The sequence below is a fragment of the Sarcophilus harrisii genome, chromosome 4 (genome assembly GCF_902635505.1).
Source record: "Sarcophilus harrisii chromosome 4, mSarHar1.11, whole genome shotgun sequence".
Lineage (NCBI taxonomy): Eukaryota > Metazoa > Chordata > Mammalia > Dasyuromorphia > Dasyuridae > Sarcophilus > Sarcophilus harrisii.
Window position 1 is genome coordinate 173,768,075 of NC_045429.1, and position 16,509 is coordinate 173,784,583.

General features: G+C 32.6%; 1 protein-coding gene across 1 annotated transcript in view; it reads right to left on the reverse strand.

Moving 5' to 3' along the window:
• Nucleotides 1-5,892: 5,892 nt before the first annotated feature.
• The window catches only part of LOC116423541 (sodium/potassium-transporting ATPase subunit beta-1-interacting protein 2-like), a 780,722-nt gene continuing 770,105 nt past the window's right edge, over nt 5,893-16,509 (reverse strand). Inside the window, exon 3 of the mRNA XM_031968413.1 lies at nt 5,893-6,283. Coding sequence (XP_031824273.1) covers nt 6,170-6,283 — 114 coding nt within the window. The 3' untranslated portion in view covers nt 5,893-6,169. The remainder of the gene's footprint in view (nt 6,284-16,509) is intronic.

The following is a 16,509-nucleotide window of genomic DNA, read 5'->3' on the forward strand; positions in this document are numbered from 1 at the left end:
CTTTAAGGGATATGAGACAGACATAGCAACTAAAAAATTAAATGTTATAATCTTACCTTTCTCAAACCCTTAGAGTGGGAAAAGGAAAAACACATATAACTTTGCCCTTTAGAGTTATCCTTTAGATTGTTTGTTAAAAGAAAATGATTAAATTTTCATGGACTCTGCTAAGACCAGCTTTGGATTGTAAAATGAAAGGCAAAGCAGATGCTATTAACTGCTTCTTTGCCAAAGGGCCATTACCAATCAGGATGTGTTATAAAATTCTTTATGCTCTTGCAGCTATACTATTTCATATCTTCAAGACTTAGAGGTTGCTTTCAGCAGCAAGTCCCTACCTTGACTTTCTCTATTTGAGTATATGGGCACTTAATCATTATATTTCTGCCACAACTTGGAGTGCAGAGAGTGTAGTATTCATATAAAATTTTCATGCAGCCATTTTCCCTTTTCTTAAACTAAACTGGCCCTCCCAGGGCTCCCTAGCCCACCTCACTGAGCCAATATGGGTAACTATCTATCTGCTCCACATTTTTTTCAGGTGATTATTCAAAAAAAAAAAAAAAGGAAAATGCCATTAAAACTCATTCTACTGTGGAATTTCTTTGAACAAAATAGATTATGGGGGAAAAGCAGAGATGTATAAATTAGGTCAGGAATTCATCTTTGGTAGGCTGTATGGGGTTTTCCTGTGTAAAAGCAAAATGTGAGCTTTAAGAAGCATTCCTGTCTGTTCTTTTTGAGCCGCCTGAACAATTTCCTTTCATTGGTCATGGTACCTTGCTGAAAGGCTTGCCTGACAGCCAGGGGTATAGGGGGGCTAACAGTGAGGCAAAGGATCAGAGAAATGCCATAAAGGAAGACAACTCTGCAGCAGGGCGTGCTGTGCCCGTATATGATCCCAATCATAAAACCATATGTCCATGGGAGCTTTAGTTGTTCCCAACATTATCACCTCCCCCACCCTGAGGCATTTTGTCCCCTTTTTTTATTGTTGGCATTGAAGTAAAACAAATCCTTCTGATTTTAGATGCATAGAGAGCCAGATTTCAGAAAAAGACATTCAGTGATTGCTACAAAAAAAGAATCAGCCTGATGTCCATTATGCATCCTTACCTCCCCTGATCACTGGTAAAGATCCCAATCAGCTCTGCAGTGATACTTAATGGTAATCCCTTAGTTTCTCCACTCCTTTAAGCAAGTGATAATCTCATGGTACTAAAAATGTAGACTTCTTTACAGGTTTCTTTGGCTCTAATAAGGAACAGTTGTAAACTCATCCCATGGCCTCTGTTCCTTACAGTCAATTTCAAGAAGCAAAAGATTTTAGGAGTGATTTACTTGTAAAGTAAATAAGTTGACTTATTTGGTAAAAATGGATGAATTTGCACTAAAGAAGGATGGTGCTTTCTTTTTTAAAAATTCCCAAGCTATGTTACTCCACTATATTAAGAAATGAAATAATTCTTTATTTCAGTAATTCTATCTTCTTTTGAGAGACAGAGAGAGACAGACAGAGACAAAGAGAAAGACAGAGAAAGAGACACAGAAACAGGAGGAAGAACAAGGAAGGGAGGAAACATTTATTAATAAGATGGAATTTTATTAAATGGTTCTAAGAAAATGCTGTGTCAATATGTCCTTTAAGGATCAGAACCTCCTAGGAAATCTCTAGTAGAAAATAAGGCTAATATTCTACATCCCCCAAAAATATTAGGTATTTTCTATTTCAAGTCTATCTGGTGCAGTGTCTAGTCCCTGAAATATTTTGCTTAATAGGAATAAATACCCAGAAGCATAATCACAGATCTGGTAATATGTTTTTTGTCTTTTTTTCTTAAAGTAAACATGGAAAAAAATCAAATGTTATGTGTCTATGTGTATGTATGTGTGTGTGTACACATGCATGAGCATGTACATATGGATATGAAATAAGTATTATGATTTTAGATTACACGCTCCATTTTTCCCATTCCCATATAACTCGAAGTACATGTGGATTATTTCATTAAAATCACAATAAGATGTAAATAAATATAAGGGAGATTACTGTGTATTGTAGAGAAAGTTAGCCTTGTAGTATGTATAACTTTGACTGTTTTTGACACCTAACAGCTTTGTGAAGGTGGTAAATTCATTTATCTCCTCAGTGAACCAGCAATTTTTTTTGAGATGAGAAGTTATAGACAAAATGCCAATCCTTATTGGTAGATGGAATTTTCATATAAGAACTTTCCTGAATTCAAAAAATTGCAGTCCTGAACCATAAGCTGCTTATATGAACAGTAGTCTAGAGCTCTATTGGGAAAGTCTAATGACAAGATAATGCATTTTTTTCTGCCACAGAAACCTTCCAATCTGGTCTTTACTAAATCATAAAGGAGTGCTGCCTTGTTGGCAGAACCATATTCATGATGGAATCATAAAATCATTGACTTATCACTGGAATGATCTTGAGATATCAGAACCTATTTGAGATATCTACTCATTGCATCAATTTACAGATAAGTGACTTAACCAAAGTTATATAGTTGGTAGAGATAGAATTTGAAACCAAGGCTTCTTCATCCAAGTTTAATTTTCTTTCCACCAAATTGTGCCACACTGGTTATTAAGTATCCAAAGATAGATGTAGTGGAGGAATTTACAGTATGAAGGAGATATGATTTATGTCACTGAAGGGAATACATAAATTAAGGCTCTTTAGAGGTATTCAATATTTATTAAACTAGTTTTGGATTGGAGCAAATTTTGTATAAGAATGATACATGGATTATTCTCTTTGTAATCTAGAAGATATTTCATATTACCTTCTAATAGTACATACATCCCAATCTGTATTAGCTGGAATCTGCCTGCAATATCATTCTCAAATTATTTTAATGGAGCCATTATAAAAAAATAGTATTCTGAATGTTTTTTTTTAATAGCAAATTAAGACAAAGCCAATTTAGATTAAAGATGCTCCTAATTTATTAGATATCAACTTTTTTTCTTACTAGACTAAGACTGTTTTAGTAAGATATAACTACTATTTTGCAACATGTCTTCTACTCTTTGAAAAGGGAGTATTGGGTGATGGAGTGGATAAAGCTATGGGCTTGGAATTAGGAAGATGGCATTAAATGTAGTCTCAGACACTAACTCTAAGACTCATGGGCAAGTCACTTAAAATGTTTGCCTCAGTTTCTTTATTTGTAAAATGAGTTGATGAAGGAAGTAATAAACCACTCTAATGTTTGCCAAGAAAATGCCAAATGTAGTCATGAAGAGTCAAGAGATAACTGAAAAAAAATTAAAAATGATCATTTTAGTCTTTATTCATATATACGTGTATATATATGTATATATGAATAAAAATTAAAATGATCATATTTATGTGTGTATATATATCTATGCATATATACATATATGTGTGTATATATATATATATATATATACATATATATATACACACACACATACATACATATGTCAAAGTGGCAAATGGGCAAACCTGCCTTAAATTCTGACCATTTCTATCTCATTGATGTAATGCAATATAAATAATTTGATGTAACATATTTTCAGTTATACCAAATGAGCCATGCTCCTGTTAGAAGTTATTTTTCAGTTGGTTAGATATACATTATACACTTACTGCTTCCTAGAGTAATTTTGAGAGTAGGGGGCAGATTATTAGTACTGAAGTTACTGTCTCTATGTCCTTTCCTCTTTGAATCAATTCATAATCTTAGTAGAATCTGAAGTATATTCAGAAATTGCAAATGACCCTTCAAATGGATTCTTCTCAAAGATACAGAAATTCCTCCAGTCATGTAGATCATAATTTATCCATGCTTGCTTGTGGTGGCTTTTTAAAACTTAACACATTGCAACCCTACACAATGTTTTGAGGCATTCTTCTCTTTTGATATCACTAGGTACTAGTGGAGTATTATAACTGTCCATATTTCATTTGTCTTCATTGTGACCAATGAAGAGAAAAAAAAATAATAAAACCATTCACTGTTTCTTTTTCTACTTCTGTTTAAAAAGTTAATTATCAATGTAATTGTTTTATAAAAGGAGTTATCTCAATTAGGTTTATTAGTATAAAGTGTTAAAATATCATCTAAATTTGAAAAATCTTTTTTTTCACCTGGTAAGGTAGAAAAACTAATATATTAGGTCTCATGAAATAAAATCAAATAGCACAGTGACCACTAACTAGCAGCATGGCTTTAAATATTGGTTCTCTGGGTCTCAGTTTCCTAATTTATAAAGTGAAAGTTGTGGAATAGAATTTTGAATGGACAAAGTCAGGCACCTTGTGCCTGGAAAACTCTTTATGGGACCCAAAATCTGTTTAAAATCTAATCGAAAAATATTTAATAAAATATAAAGTGTTAATTTGTAGTTTTCTAAGTCAATATGTGGCCCACAGGAATTTTTTTTTAGTTTGACACCAGTGGACTAGATGATCTGTAAAATTTCTTCTGATATTTCATGAATCTATGCCTTCCTATGTTAACATCAACTTTATATCTGAGACAAGCAGTAAATAGAAGTATAGTCAGTGGGTTTTAAAATATTCTCCAGTGTTGTTCTTTATTACACTATACATTTTAAATCACATAAATCTGAATTCAAAGTAGTTTGATAGATTTCACAACTAAAAAGTACCTTAGAAGACATATGCTCTTATAATCATATTTTTCAGGTGAAAAAACTGAGGGATGGAAAAGTATTGTATCTTATTCAAGATAAGACTAGTTAATAGCAGAGTCAGGAATAAAACGTAAAACAAGTGTAATATCTAATTTAAGCATTCTTCCCCCTCTACTCTCAAAATACTACTAATAGGAGGAGTGAAAAACCTAGACCAACGGCATTCATTTTGACAAGCCTGGCACAAAGCACATGTATATATACATACATTATATGTATAGAATATATTAGATAGATAGATATAAATTCTGTCTGTTCACAGTATTATGTGACAAAAATTTGAATACCATAAATGCACATAAAAGCTTATAATTCATTTTCACTTAATAGTAGGAGAATATGAATTGCCAGGTATAAATACTCTTAAAAGTAGAAAAAAAACACAATTATGAAATCTATATGGAACAAAATTATATCCATAATGAAAGCTGAGATTTTTTCATATCATATGCCCCAAAAAGGAAAATAACTTTTTAAGCATGAGAAAGTATACAGTAAAAATGTCTTTCAAAGAGTAATTTTGAACTAGATTTTATTTGTGTTTTATTTCTACAGTAAATAATATTACTCAGGCGATAATTCATTTTTAACATTCCCATATAAGTCATGTAGTAAAAGAAAACATAGACTAAAAAAAAGACTAAAAAAAAAAAACCTGAGGAAAAGTAAGGAAATAAGCAAATAAGGAACATAAGCTCTTTTTCTGAGTACTGATAATATTTTTCCTCTTATCTTTCAGAATTGTCTTGGATCACTCTATTGCTGAGCATAGTTGAATAATTCACAGATGATCAGTTTAAAATATTGCTCTTATTGTGTATAAAGTACATTTCATTTTGCACCAGCTTATGTAAGTCTTTCCAGGTTTTTCTGAGAGCATCCTGCTCATCATTTCTTGAAGCACAATAACACTCCATCACAATCACATTCTACAGTTAGTTCAGTCATTCTTCAACTGATAGGCATACTTTCAATACCCAATTCTTTGCCACCAGAAAAGAGCTGCTACAAAAAGACAATTAATTTAATTATAACAACTTACTATATAATTGTTTCATTTTCATATAGGCAATATGTACCAAGGGAAATGAACAGGAAAGCCAAAGAAGAGGTAAATGATTTCTAACAAAGTTCTATTCTTCCTTTAAGATATGAATTACCAAAAAAAAAAAAAAAAAAAAAAAAAAAAAAAACCCAACACCATTGCCAAAGTCTTTACTCAAAATACTTATTTAAATCTAAATTGAATAAAGGTGATAAAAAATATGTCATTCTCATTTTCCTTCACAAGTATAATCAGTGATATATCTACAAATCTTGGTGTATCTTTAGGTAAAGAACTACCTTGGTCAAAAGTACAGAATACTGCAAGTGGACATTGAGTTAGACTCATCTATCTAAAGATAGGAGGGCTCATAAAAAGACAGCTTAGTTTTAGGAATAGGCTCCTAATCCAGGACTAACAGCTGAAATAAATTAGATAGCAAATTACCTTTGAGAGGTCCCCAGCCTCCAAGTAGAAGCAGATAACAAACACATTCCATGTAACCCAGAGGACTAGCCAGATAGCATACTGTTGGGAAGAAAGAGAGAAATGATATTTTACTGAGAGAACCAATATTTAATTCATTTTTTTAAATGAGTAATTCAAGATTTAAGAAGATCTTCAGCTGTATGAAACTTTCAGAAAATCAATATATTACCAACAAGAGAAGAAAAAAAGAAAATATTTTACATAGATTCTCTTTTGTTAAAAAAAATAAAAAAATAACCAACCAACCAAAACAAACAAACAAAACCCCACAAGACTATGTTTCAAATAATCACACCAGAAATTTACTGTCACTTAAGAAGTTAATGGTATTGTATTCATACAGGAAGTACTTTAAGACTTGGGATTTTTTCACAGCCTCCAATAAAACAGTATAGAGAGAAGAAATGGCCTAAATTTCAATTCTCAGATTTTTTTTAACATAACAGTAATGATTTAAATATTCCAATGGTGTTTCACTATTATTTAGTACAACATATTACCATATATTTATCATAAAAGTTACCATATAACTTTACCATGGTATCTCACTTTCATAGTGCCCTTTACTAAATTGTTGAGTATTAATGGAAAGCAAATGAAAATTCATATTATCAACATTTGAAAGATACTACTTACAGAATATCAAATATTACATACATTTTGTCATTGACCGGCATTCTCCTTTGTAATTAAGTGAAACATCTATAAAACAATGTTTATAAGATGTATTGAAATGTCAGTCAATCCAGCTCTTCACTATTCTATATTCTCAAATCTGAATATCCCCTTGCCTAACTTAAGTCATGGATCATTCTCACCATCTTCTTTCAGTTATAGGACCTTGCAGAATATGTACTTAAAAATTCTTGGTTTCAGAGTCATTATGCACTTACCTCACTTCAGCAAATTGATCTTTTTATTCCTTCCTAATTGAATCCTTATTACATTTCACAGACTCTTGTATACCTTTTTTTCCCTTTTTGAGCCTCACCTTTTTCTATCTCTTACAAGTAAGTATCTCACCTCTTTAAAAAAAAGATCATTTTACATGAGCTCCCTGTTGTCCCATTTCCTTCATAATAAATCATCTTCTCATACTTGACATCATCTCACTGTCTACTCCTTTACTGCAGTTTCTGACATAAGTGTTTTTTTTCCTTTGCTCAAATTAACTCTTCTTAAATGCTTCTTGATCCCATTTGTCTTCTTCAGCATGTTGCAGCCTCAATCATCTACCCCCAATTCTCACATCTTCCATTTTTCTCTAGCAACTTATTCCTTCCTTTTTCTCAACCAAATACTTTAACAAATCTGCTATACCCAATGTCTCCTCTTCTCACTCATTTTTCAACCTTTTATAGTACAGCTTCCAACCTCAAATCAAAGTGTTCTCTCCAAAACTACCATCAAATCTTTTGTAATTGCTCATCCTTTTTGTCCTTATTTTGATATTGTGTGTTGCACTTTCCTTATCTGTCTTCTCTTCCTTCCTTTACTGGCTCCCTCTTCTCTGTGAAACCTTAATAGCTACCATGGGTACATGGGAGAAATTATCATTTCAACTATACCAATGATTCATAAATCTATACATACTGCCTAAGTCTCTCTTGTAAGCTTTATTCCTACATCACCAATTGCCTATTGAATATTACAAATTAGATGATCTAGAGACATATTAAATTCAATTTGTCTAAAACTAAACTCATTAACTTTTGCCCTAAATCCTCTTCTCTTCCAAATTTTTTTTTTTATTCTGGTGGGGTACCACCATTTCTAAAGAATCTCAAATTTGTAATAATAGCATTATTCTGGATACCTCACTCTCATTCCACATAATGAATCAATCAACAGATCTTGCTGTTTCTACCTTCAAAATCTCTCACACCGTATTATTTCTCTCTACTACAAACATACACATATACAACTACACTTTAATTTACACCTACATTAGCTCTCATTTAGATTATTGCATCAGCCTCTTCATTTACCTTGTCTCTATCAATTCTGGTCATTCTAAACTGCTGCCAAAATATGTTTCCTTAACTGAGTATATAGTAGTTTCCTCCATCAGTAACTTAAGAATACCTTCAAGGGCAAAGAAAATATTGCATCATTTAATGAGCCTAATCCTTCCAATGACAATCAATTCCAATGACTTCTCATTGGCTCTAGGATTCATTCATTCAATAAACATGAATTAAGAATTCACTATGTTCCAGGAAGTGTGATGAATGTTGGGGATACAAAAAGAGTCAAAAGAGAGTCCCTATTCTAAGGGGGCTTACAATCTAGGGATGCTTCTGTTTAGTTTTTAAAACTATTTCTAAGAATCTCATTTAACATTAGATTCAATTGAACTCTGTGACAAACTGGTCTTCTCTCTTTTCTTCTTATACTATATCCTATGTCCCATCTCTATGTTCTTGCACTCACTATCACCTCTCTCAGAAATGCACTCCTTCCTTATCCTAATCTCTCAAAATCACTCTCTTTGTTTAAGATATATCAGAGTATTATACTCCATAGAAAGCTATTCCTGTTCACTTTCTAATTCTCTCCCTGCAAAACTAGCATATAGTTGTTTATATATATTTACAACCTCCATCACAATATCCATTTATATAACTAGTGCTTAGTACAGTGGATTGAATGAAATGTTCTACTGAAATAATGGGAAATTTTATTTAGATTCTAGGACATGAAATGGTACCTTGACAAATATCATATTACACTTCTGGGGGGTGGAGGCAAGATGGTGGAGAAAAGTCAGGAACCTGTTTGAGCTCTTCCAGGTTCTCTCAAAAACCCACATGAAATTTCTGAACAGAGTCTGATGGAATAAAGCCACTCTCCAAGTCAAGATAGACTGGAAAAACTTCAAGAAAGGTCATTCTCACTGCAGTGAAACGGGTGTCCATTCCAGCTCAGACAGAATTTAAGAAAGCCAGGTCTTACTCAGATCAAATCAGCAACTGAGACCTTCAGTTCTGGCTCAGTAGAGGAGCAAATCAATGGGGAGTTTCCACTCTCCGTTTAGAAGGTAAACTCTGGGAAACTAGGATGTTTCCTGAACAGAGGAGGCAAAGCTACTCTCTGCAAACACAAAGGGCCCTTGTGCTCAAAGCCAAGGCTCAGAGCTCCACAGGAAGTTTGGAACAGTGCCTTCTTTACCGTAGAAGTGGAGCTCAACTACAAAAGTTAAAAAAAAAAAAAGAGAGAAGGAAATAGTAAAAGAAGAGGAAAGTAAATAAGCAAGAAACAGAAAAGAACCTTGACCATAGAAAGCTACTATGGTGACAGAACAGACCAAATCACAAACTCAGATGAGGACAGAATGTCCACAGAGGAAATCTCAAAGGTATGAATTGGTCTCAAGCCCAAAGAGGCTTTTTGGAAGTGCTCATAAAAGACTTTAAAAGGCAAATAAGAGAGGTAAAAAAACAAAAATAAGAAAAACCAAATAAGAGATATGAGAGAGTCAACAGCTTAGAAAAGGAAGGGGGGGGGATGATTGAAGAAAACATCTTGTTAAGAATACAGTTGGCCAAATCCATAAAAATCCACTGAAGAAAACAATGTCTTCTGGCCTAGTTTTACTAGAGCTAAAACTACATTACAAAACAGCAGTCATAAAAACCATTTGATACTGGCTAAGAAATTGATAATCATTGGAATAGGTTGGCTTCACAGAACAAAATAGTCAATGACTATAGTAATCTAGTGTTTGACAAACCCAAAGACCCCAGCTTTTGGTATAAGAACTCACTATTTGAAAAAAACTGCTGGGAAATTTGAAATTAGTATGACAGAAACTAGGCATTGACCCACACAATACCCTATACCAAGATAAGATTGAAATGGGTTTATAATTTAGACATGAAAAGTCATGTTATAAACAAATTAGAAGAACAAAAGATAGTTTACCTCTCAGATCTGTGGAAAAAGAAGGACTTTGTGGCCAAGGAAGAGCTTGAATACTTTATTGAATGCAAAATGGATAATTTTGATTATGTTAAGGTAAAAAGTTTTTGTACAAGCAAAATCAATGCAGAGAGAATTAGAAAGAAAGCAATAAACTGGGAAAAATGTTTACATTCAACGGTTTTGATAAAGGCCTCATTTCTAAAATATATAGAGAATTGACTCAAATTTATAAAAAAAATCAAGGCATTCTCCAATTGATAAATGCTCAAAGGATATGAACAGGCAATTTTTAGATAAAGAAATTAAAATCATTTCAAGTCATATCAAAAGGTGCTCTAAATCATTATTGATCAGAGAAATGCAAATTAAGACAACTCTGAAGTACCACTACATACCTCTCAGATTGGCTAAAATGACAGCAAAAGATAATGACAAATATGGGAGGGCATGTGGGAAAACTGGGATACTAATACAGTGTAAGTGGGGTTGTGAACTTATTCAACCATCCTGGAGAGCAATTTGGAATTATGCCCAAAGGACTATCAAACTGTGCATACCCTTTGATCCAGTGACGTTTCTACTGGACTTATATACAAAGAAGATCATAAAGAAGGGAAAGGGACCCACATGTGCAAAAATGTTTGTGGCAGCCCTCTATGTAGTGGCAAGAAACTGGAAACTGAGTGGATGCCCATCCATTGGAGAATGGATGCATAAGTTACGGTATATGAATGGTATGGAATATTATTGTTCTGTAAGAAATGATCAGCAGGATGATTTCAGACAGGCTGGAGAGATCTACATGAACTGATGCTAAGTGAAATGAACAGAACCAAAAGATCATTATACACAGCAACAGCAAGATTATAAAATGATCAGTTGTGATGGGCGTGGATCTCTTCAACAATGAGATGATACTGACCAGTTGTCTGGTCTTGTGAAGAAGAAAGCCATCTGCACCCAGAAAGAGGACAATGGGAGCTGAATATGGACCACAATATGGTATATTTACTCTTTTTGTTGTTGTTTTCTTTATTTTGTTTTCTTTCTCATTTTTTCCATTTTGGATATGATTTTTCTTGTGCAGCATGATATTTGTGGAAATATATATAGAGAGGAATTGCACATGTTTAACATATATTGCTTCATTTGCCATCTGGGAGAGGAAGGGGGAGGCGGGGGGAAAAATAGAACACAGGGTTTTATTGGGGTGAATATAAAATTTTTTCCATGTGTATATTTTGAAAAAAAGCTATAATTAAAAAAAAAAAAACACCTTCAAATAGAAATGGAAAAAAAGATACAAAAGCTAACTGAAGAAAATCACATTACAAACTAGAATGGGCAAATATCATCTTACTTTAAAAGATACTATCTAAATTGACCAATGGAAATACTACATAAATGAAGTAATCAGATATTTACATGGATGGTAATTTATTTACTACTTATACAATATTGTTTATTTTTTATTGAATTCATTTATAAGAGGTCATTCAATATTAGATTGCACAATCCAATCTCCTGATTTAATCATGGAATATTTACTCACAAATTAATGTTTTATCATATCTCCCTCAAAACAGCTTTAATACAATAATTGACCAGTATTTATTATTTGCTTGTGCTGTGTCAAAGCATGATACTGAAAACCAAAATAATAATATTATATGTTTTCATAGTGATTCATAATTATTTCAATCACTTGTATATTATCTCATTGGATAGGGAAAAGAGTGGCAGACTTAGAGTTTAGAAAAACCAGTTTAGATTCTACTCTGACATTTTAATAGATGTATAAACATAGACATATTTTGTAACATGAGATTCAGTTTCCTCATTTATAAAAAGAAGAAAATATATGATTGTTCTCAAGGCCAAATGAAATTATATATACATAATGCTTTGTAAAACTTAAATGATGGATTAAATCCATCTAAATGATATTAATAATTAATAATTGACATTATTATGATATCATTAATCGAATCCTTCCCCTGTGAGATAGACATCCAATACTTATTTTGTAAATAAATAAAACAGAGACAGAAGTTAAGTAACTTACCCAAAAGTCAGATATAGCCAAGAAGTGGAACAGCAGAGGCTGAAGTCCAGAACTTTGTTTTCTACTCCAATATTCTTCCGGAAGTGCACTGGGACTGTGCCTCTCCCATTAGAATGCTTAATGTCACTTTTGCATCTAATTTACCTAGCCACAGTATTTTATTCTTAACGTCAAAAGTTCTCATTTCCCAGTTTAATTTCATTTCAGCTTCTAAAATACCATTGTTTATTATTTGATAATGGAAAGCTAGTGTGCAATACAACATTTTTATTTAATTCTGAGTAATGATAATGTCATACCACTCTAAAGAATCTCAAATATTCTCTAATTCTTGCACATTGTTATTCTTACTTTTCACATATTTATAGCTTATGATTATGGACTTTTCTCCTTTGTTTTTTTAAGTAATCACATGGAATCCCATTAATCCCTTCTTCCAAGGCATACTTCAGGATCATTTTATCCCTTGGACTTATTTATAATGTACTAAGTACTTTATTATATTTCTGCAATATGTCTCATATCCAACTTACCACTTTTTGCATAGCTGTCACCTTTGGTCAGGCTCTCATCATTTCGCCTTCCAACTGTCTTCTCTGCTTCAAATTGATCCTCCAAAATCTATCATCCATTATTGTCAAATACCATGCTACTCCCCTACTCAAGGAATCCCAGTGCCTCCTTGTTGTTTCTACAGCAAAATATAAATATCCCTGACGTTGGATTTTTTTTTTTTTTTTTTTGCTATCACTCACAGGCTATTCTCTACCTCCTATCTTAATAGTGTTGCACTTTCCAAGACCCATTTTTGGATTTCATTCCTTATTCATGGTCATTTCATATAATGCCTTACTTCCTTCCAGACACAGCCTAAGTACTCTTTCTAAATTAATCCTTTTGTAACCTTCATCTGTTAGAACCTTCCCTTTAAAAACCAATATGTATTTATTCTCTGTATAAATCTATGTGTACACATTATCTACCAAAATGCTTCTTGAATTAAGGAACTGTTTCATGTTACTCTTTATGTCCACAGTGCTTGGCATAATATTTGCCTGTTATGCACTTAATAAGTGTTTTAAGTGTTTTTTCATTGATGGATTGAGGATAGAGGTTAAGCTTATACTGTATTCTACCTAATAATAGGCTCGAGGCTTGGGGGCGGGGGGGAGATGGTTATCTCTTTGCTTTAGCATGTTTGTTTTAATATACCTACATATGACTAAGTCTATAAGTATAGAGACTATATTACTACATCTTCAGAAAATATGCTTACATCTAATTTCCTATCCATCATAGCAACTCTACAGTTTTTTTCTGCATTTTCACATCAACTGCATACAGTTTTTTCTCCTGTTTTTGAAATTTTTGGAATGCTGCTTTGTTATTGTTTTTCTTAAGTTCGTTATCTGGCATTTATGTAAATTAAATCTCATTCAATTGACTAAAACCTGATTGTGTAAATGCTGAGAATCTTCTACATTCCTCTGTAATTTGGTCTATGAGCACATTTTGTCAATGTGCTCTACAATTAATTTTCTCTTTGCAATCATTATCGTCATTATTTATAGTCTGAGACTCCCCTCTTCACACTGACTCCTGTTCAATACCCACTGCTATTTAATGGTATCCCATTGATAATTATTCAGGTTGGAAATTATTAGAAATGATATCTTTCTCACAGAGATATTACTGTTGGTCTTTCCCAGTGAAATAATATATTACCCAACCTGCCAAAGATTTTTGATTCTTGTTATTCTATTAAATTATTCCTTTTTGTAAAACTAATTTTTACCCCAATTTTTATTATGAAAAACTTCTATTCCATTCTATGTTTCCTCATATAGTATTAAAAGACTAGCATAATAGAGTCATTTGTCATAATGACTATTGTCATTTGGACAATTAAGAATTGTACAATCAGACAAATGACTCATTGTCTGATTAATCCATTTTGATCCTTAAAGCACTGAAAATAATTGACTAATGAAAATAAACTGGCCAAGGTAATCTGACTGGCTCTTGTGCCCTTATTAATGTTCAAATAACTTATGTTCTCTGAAGATATGGACAGACAAATAAACAGACAGATAGATACATATATAGATATATAAATAGAGATGGAAATATGCGTGTGCATGCATATTTATATGGTACATACTGAGCTCAGCAGTTGTAATTAATTTTTATTTTATAATTGTAAAGGGAAAATAGCATTATACCTTGCTGAATAATAGAGTAATAAAAGTGTAAATACTTTCTTGATCTCATTCCAACTCACTTCTCAAGCTCTTCCTTCTACATTCTATGTATGAACCCAAACTGACTTTCTGGCCATTACTTGCAGACAATTCTCTACCTCTGTCTGAACACCATTGCACTGACTTTCACCCATGTTTGGAATATATGTATGTATGTATGTATGTATGGAATTATTGTACACTAGTTGTGCATCCTTGGCTCTGGAAAATTTGCTGAAATGTGTTGATCCTCAACTTAATTCTTTGTAAAAGAGGTGACATTTTAATTGCCTTCCATCTCAAAAAATCCTAGAATTCCATGTAACTCAAACTCCTCTTGGAAATTGAGATTTGAATGAGCTGATATTTCTTCGATTTTTTTTATTTTTTATAACTTTCTTGCTTCTTAGTAACCACATTTTAGGCCATTCAATTCTTTATTTAAGGAACTCATTAAAACTATGAAGAGAGACAGAAAGACAGAGAGATAATGAGAGAGATAGAGGAAGAAATAGAAATGCATTTAGAAAAATTTAAACTTAAAAAGGTTAAGATGGAAAAAAAAACAATGCCTAACAATAGTACTAGCAGTATGAAAGTGTGAAGCAGAATTAAATGGTCTTTCACATCAATCATGAAAGCTGTGACTGTTCCCAGTTTCATTTTGTGAAAAGAAACAAACAGATAAGCCACTGAGGATATGGCAGAGTGAGATATCTAATATTTGTTAATAGGATTTTTTTCAAGATTGATAGAAAATTTTAAGTGAACAAAAATATTTATTGAACAAAAATATGGGAATAAATATTGCTGTTTAAGACAAAGGAAATATCCTTCTAGTTTTTTTAATGTTTTCAGAGTATTTCTGTTCCTCTAATTCTCAGATCTATGAAATCAATTTCAGCAAAACAGACTGTCATTCACTTTCAAAACTGAACTGGAGAATCCTGCATTCATTGTGATGAAGATTAAAATAGGCAATTGATCTGGCTCCTGAATTGATTGTTCTCTTCCCTTTTTTGATAGTGGTATAAGATGAAGGATGTGAAAGGAGTTTTTGGGAAAACAATAAATATATATAGACTACTCACATCCTGGGAAAATATATTTTAAAATTCCACTTTCCTGTCAACTTTTTTTTTTCTTGTGACCATGCTTACTCAACAAAGAAAGTCATCAATATTGGAAGATTAGGTAGCATGTTTTCTGAAACGTTTTTCCTGCAGCCCACCGATTATGCTCTCATATTAACTTGAACTTTATCAAATATGATATATATGAAAGTGATAGTGTAAGGATCTCTAAAATATTTTTTTACAGCTAATCTTCTTCACCTTGTTTCCTATAAAATTCCTTATAAATAATGTAACTTGGGATTTTTGTTCAATATTGACAACAATTGACACATTTTTATTAAGTTGTTATATCCTCTTTGTAAATGAGAAGGAAGGAAAAGTGGTACTGTTTGTTTCCTTGCCTGATTCCGGGGGGGGGGGGGGGGGGGGGGGGGGGGGGGGGAGAGGAAGGGGGGATGGTGAGAAGTAGCATAATAAAGAAACTCAGTGAGTCAGTCAATTAGTATTAACCCAACATGCATTGAACGAAAGTGGCATCTGAAGATCTATACGTAACTATACCTTTTCTTCTTAACAGAAATTCATTAATTCAATGTGGTGAGGTGTTCTTGAATTTTCAAAGCCCATTCTAGCTGATTGCAAATTCCTTCATTTTGGCTAAAATGAGTGAATTGACAATTCTGTGAACTGTCTAAATGGATTTTCAATTTTATTGCCTCTCAAATTGATAAAAAGTACTACTCACAAAGACATGAATTTGAATTCAGCCTTGGACACTTAATAGCTAAGTGATCTTCCCCAAGTTACTAAAGCTCTTTTAAAGTCTCAGTTTCCACAAATGGAATATGAAAATAATAATAATAGTACCTGCCTCTCAGAGTTATTGGCAATAAAATGAAAAAAAATGTATTTGTACATAGAAGATAAAATATATTTGTATAGCATTTACCACAATGCCTG